The 4,084-nt window shown below is 50.7% G+C and overlaps 1 protein-coding gene across 1 annotated transcript; it reads right to left on the bottom strand.

Moving 5' to 3' along the window:
- Positions 1–435: 435 nt before the first annotated feature.
- LOC311198516 (olfactory receptor 14A16-like) lies at positions 436–1,359 on the bottom strand (the record flags this gene model as incomplete). The annotated part of the gene is made up of 1 exon (XM_084272479.1): positions 436–1,359. The coding sequence occupies one exon, from the start codon at positions 1,357–1,359 to the stop codon at positions 436–438; it is 924 nt and encodes a 307-aa protein (XP_084128605.1).
- Between the last annotated feature and the right edge of the window lie 2,725 nt (positions 1,360–4,084).

The following is a 4,084-nucleotide window of genomic DNA, read 5'->3' as shown; positions in this document are numbered from 1 at the left end:
TTATCTCTACAACCTGAGCCTCTCAACATATATTTTCTCTCCTGTCCAACTGAAAAGGGGAATATTCGGCCAACTTTGGAGGGTCTCTGCCATCCAGACAGGGCTAAACCACATCACAAGGGATTAAACTGATGAAAATGTGCTTGTAATATTTTATGTAACAAATAAAATTTAAAAAGGAAAGAAAAAATTTTAGCCATTTGCAGGCAGACATGATGCAAAGAGAGCACAGATTATCATTATGCAGTCCGTGGGTCACAAAAGAATTGGAGATACTGCTTTATGAATGGGATGAAAATAGACAATGCTATAATAGCTTAGACCAACTAGAAGGAAACAAAACAACAACCACTAAAAAACCCTACAAAATACAGATGGGTCCTAATGGGAGTTCAAAGGCCAGAAATATGCAGAGGATGAATTCTTTGTTGCTACTTAGAAACATCCAGTCATCAGTCTCCACATGGCATCCTTGAGCTCCTGGTTCCTCATGCTGTAGATGAGAGGATTCACTGCTGGTGGAACCAACGAGTAAAGAAAGGCCAATACCAGGTCCCAAAATAGGGAGGAGATGGAGGGAGGCTTCAGGTTGGCAAACATGGCAGTGCTTAGAAACAGAGAGACCACAGCCAGGTGAGGGAGGCAGGTGGAAAAGGCTTTGTGCCGTCCCTGCTGCGAGGGGATCCTCAGCACAGCCCTGAAGACCTGCACATAGGACACCATGATGAACACAAAACAACCAAAAAATAAGCAGGCACTGACCACAATGAGTCCAGATTCCCTGAGGTAGGTATCTGAGCAGGAGAGCTTGAGGATCTGGGGGATTTCACAGAAGAACTGGTCAACAGCATTGCCATGGCAGAGGGGCAGTGAAAATGTACTGACTGTGTGTATCACAGCATTGAGGAACCCACTGGCCCAGGCAGCTGCTGCCATGTGGACACAAGCTCTGCTGCCCAGGAGGGTCCCGTAGTGCAGGGGGTGGCAGATGGCAACGTAGCGGTCATAGGCCATGACAGTCAGAAGACAGAACTCTGTGGAGAGGAAAAATACAAAGAAAAAGAGTTGAGCCACACATCCTGTGTAGGAAATGGCCCTGGTGTCCCACATGGAATTGGCCATGGATTTGGGAACAGTAGTGGAGATGCAGCCAAGGTCAGTAAGAGAGAGGTTGAGGAGGAAGAAGTACATGGGAGTGTGGAGGTGGTGGTCACAGTCTATGGTGATGATGATGAGGCCATTGCCCAGGAGAGCAGCCAGGTAGATTCCCAGGAAGAGCCAGAAGAGCAAGAGCTGCAGCTCCCGTGTGTCTGCAAAGGGCAGGAGGAGGAACTGGCTGATGGAGCTGCTGTTGGACATATGCTTTTGCTGGCATGTAGACCGGTCCAAATAGGAAAAGGTAGTGAGAATTTAGGGAACTCTTCTCTGAGGAAAAACTGTATTTTGGAAGAGTTTTCCAGATCCCTTTTGGCAGGTCTGTTTTGTGCTGGCTATAACATGCCACTGCTGGGAGAAGGGTCAGCTGTGGCTCTCGAGAACTCAGTCCTGTCTTGCAGCAGTCAGTAAATAGAAGGATGGCATGAAATCCCCTGTGGATAAGAAAGAGCTTTTCAGCACTGTCACTCCAGTTTCACCCAAGGGCAGAGCAGAGCTTTGGAGCTTTGATTGTCTCCTGACTGTAGCTGAGGAGTGTTTCTTCTGTCAGAACCCCCTGACATTGCTGCTGCAGTGGCAGTGGAACCTTCCCCTGAGTGCAGAGTGGGGAGTGCTGCTCTGTCCATCAGCCCTGGTGTCAGCTACCCTCTGCCCCAGTTATTCAGACAAAGCTGGAACGACAAGGACAGACTGAAATACAATCGGGGGTTTCTCTTCTCTAGGGAAGCCAATCCAAAGATTCATTAGTAAGCCACACAATCCTGGGGTCAGAGTCTGTGCTGGGTGGCATTTCTGCAAGCAGCTCCTTCTCCCTCCCTCACAATGTCTTTGCTGCCTGGAGCCGTCCCTGCAGCTGCTTCTCTCTGCCCATTTCACCTCGTGCCCTGTGCTTACAGAACTCATCCAACCTGCCCTGTGCTCAGTTCTGCAGACCCCCTCCTGGCATCAGGGCACTGCCCCAGTGCAGGGCTCAGGAAAAGCTCCATCTCTATGAGAATTGTGTTTTCATTTCACATTCTTGAGTGGAGAAATAAGTTCTCATCTACCACAGTCAGCACAGCCCACAGGAGAGGAGAAGTCTAAGAAAAGACAGAATAATCAGGCAAGCATCAGGAAAATGTTTCCTTGATGTTACTCTTCCAAGTCCCTTTGGAATTTCTCAGGAATCAGCTGGAGCTGGGAGCAAAGCTGACCCATTCAGCACTTTCTTACAGCAAGAGGACCTTACGCTGCCTTTCCCTGGGACACTCCTCAAACCCACAGGTGCTGTCTCTATCACTGTGCAAAGCCCATGAGCCAGGCTGAGTGCAGACCCTGCTCACTAGGACAGCTCTGGGCACCCCTGGGTGCAAACACTGCTTCACACCTCTGCAACCATGCACAGGAAAAGAGACCTGATGGGGCAGAAAGGCATCCCTGACCGGCAGCACTTCCTGGTCCTGTAGAGAACCTGTCCCCCTGACAGACCCCACACACTGCCCCATGTCCCAGCTTTAGGAGATCCCTCCAGGAACAGAACCTGCATTGCCCTGCACCCACAGACATACCAGGCAGAGTGCTGTGGAGATTTCTCCTCCAGTGAGCTCTCAGCATCCATCAGCTCTCTCAGCCTCACAGGTCTCCCCTCGGTGCCTACAGGCAGTGTCCCCAGCCCTGTGTGCTTGGCAGAGGAGCTGCTCCTGGGCAGAGCTGTCTCTCTGCAGTGCTGTAATGTTTCATGAGCTCCCACTGTCCCAGGAGCCCAGCCCAGCTCACAGCAGAGGAGAAGGTGAATACATCACACACTCCATTCCCCACAGGCTCCTGCAAGGTGTCCCTGGAGCTCCAAGGAACTAACTTGGAAAAATACTGAAGTCCTCACTGATGTTCCCTCCCTTGGCTAGGGAGAAATCCTTGTGTCCAGCAGAGTCCTTTCTGCTGATCAAACCAGAGCTGGGCAGGACAATGCCCTTTTCTTGTCTTCCCATGATACAGGAGCCCCAGGCAGGGACAGGGAGGCAACTCTTGTCCCCTGTGAAAAGAAGGGAGTCAGGCAATTCACTCCAGACACTTCATCCTTGCTTTGCACACCTGGTGCTGGAAGGGAACACAGTGCTGGCCCATGGAAGAGGCTTCAGCTCCTCATCCATACCTAGGGGTTTGTGACACAAATGAAGCATTTGAATTTTCCTTGTATATAAATCTCTCCTGACTTCTGTCTTTTACTTCTGCAACACTTTCCCATAGCCAGAGGCAGGAAATGTCCAACAGCAGCTCCATCAGCCAGGTCCTCCTCCTGCCCTTTGCAGACACACAGGAGTTGCAGCTCTTGCACTTCTGCCTCTTCCTGGGCATCTACCTGGCTGCTCCTGTGGGCAAGAGTGTCATGATCATTACTATAGCCTATGAGCAGTGACATCACACCCCCAAGTACTTATTCTTCCTCTTCAACCTCTTTTTGAATGTGTGGTGGGTTGACCCAGGTGCTGACTAAAGCTGCTCTATCACTCCCATCTAATTTATTACCCAGTCCAAAGAGAGTAGAGCAATGAGGAAAAAGGAAAAGAACCAAACTTTAAAACACAGCCCCACATCCCTCCCTCTTTTTGTCAGGGTCCACTTCACTCCCCACTTCTTCCTCCGACTGGGCAGCATGGGGGTCGGGAATGGGAATGGGCATTGTGGTCAGTTCATCACAGATTGTCTTGGCCGCTCCTTCCTCCTCAGGGGAGGACTCCTCACAGTCTCCCCTTGCTCCAGCATTGTGTCCCATCCACAGCAGACAGTCCTCCATGAACCCCTCCAACGTGAGTCCTTCCCACATGGCTTCAGATCATCACCAACTGCTCCAGGGTTGGTCACTTTAGTGGGCTGCCCTCCTTCAGCGACAGACTGCCCCAGCGTGTCCTGCATGTGTTGCATGATGGCACTCAGGATGATTTGTTCCATC

This window comes from Gallinula chloropus, assembly GCF_964237585.1.
Source record: "Gallinula chloropus genome assembly, chromosome: 18".
Classification (NCBI taxonomy): domain Eukaryota; kingdom Metazoa; phylum Chordata; class Aves; order Gruiformes; family Rallidae; genus Gallinula; species Gallinula chloropus.
This window is presented reverse-complemented; position numbering and strand designations above follow the sequence as displayed.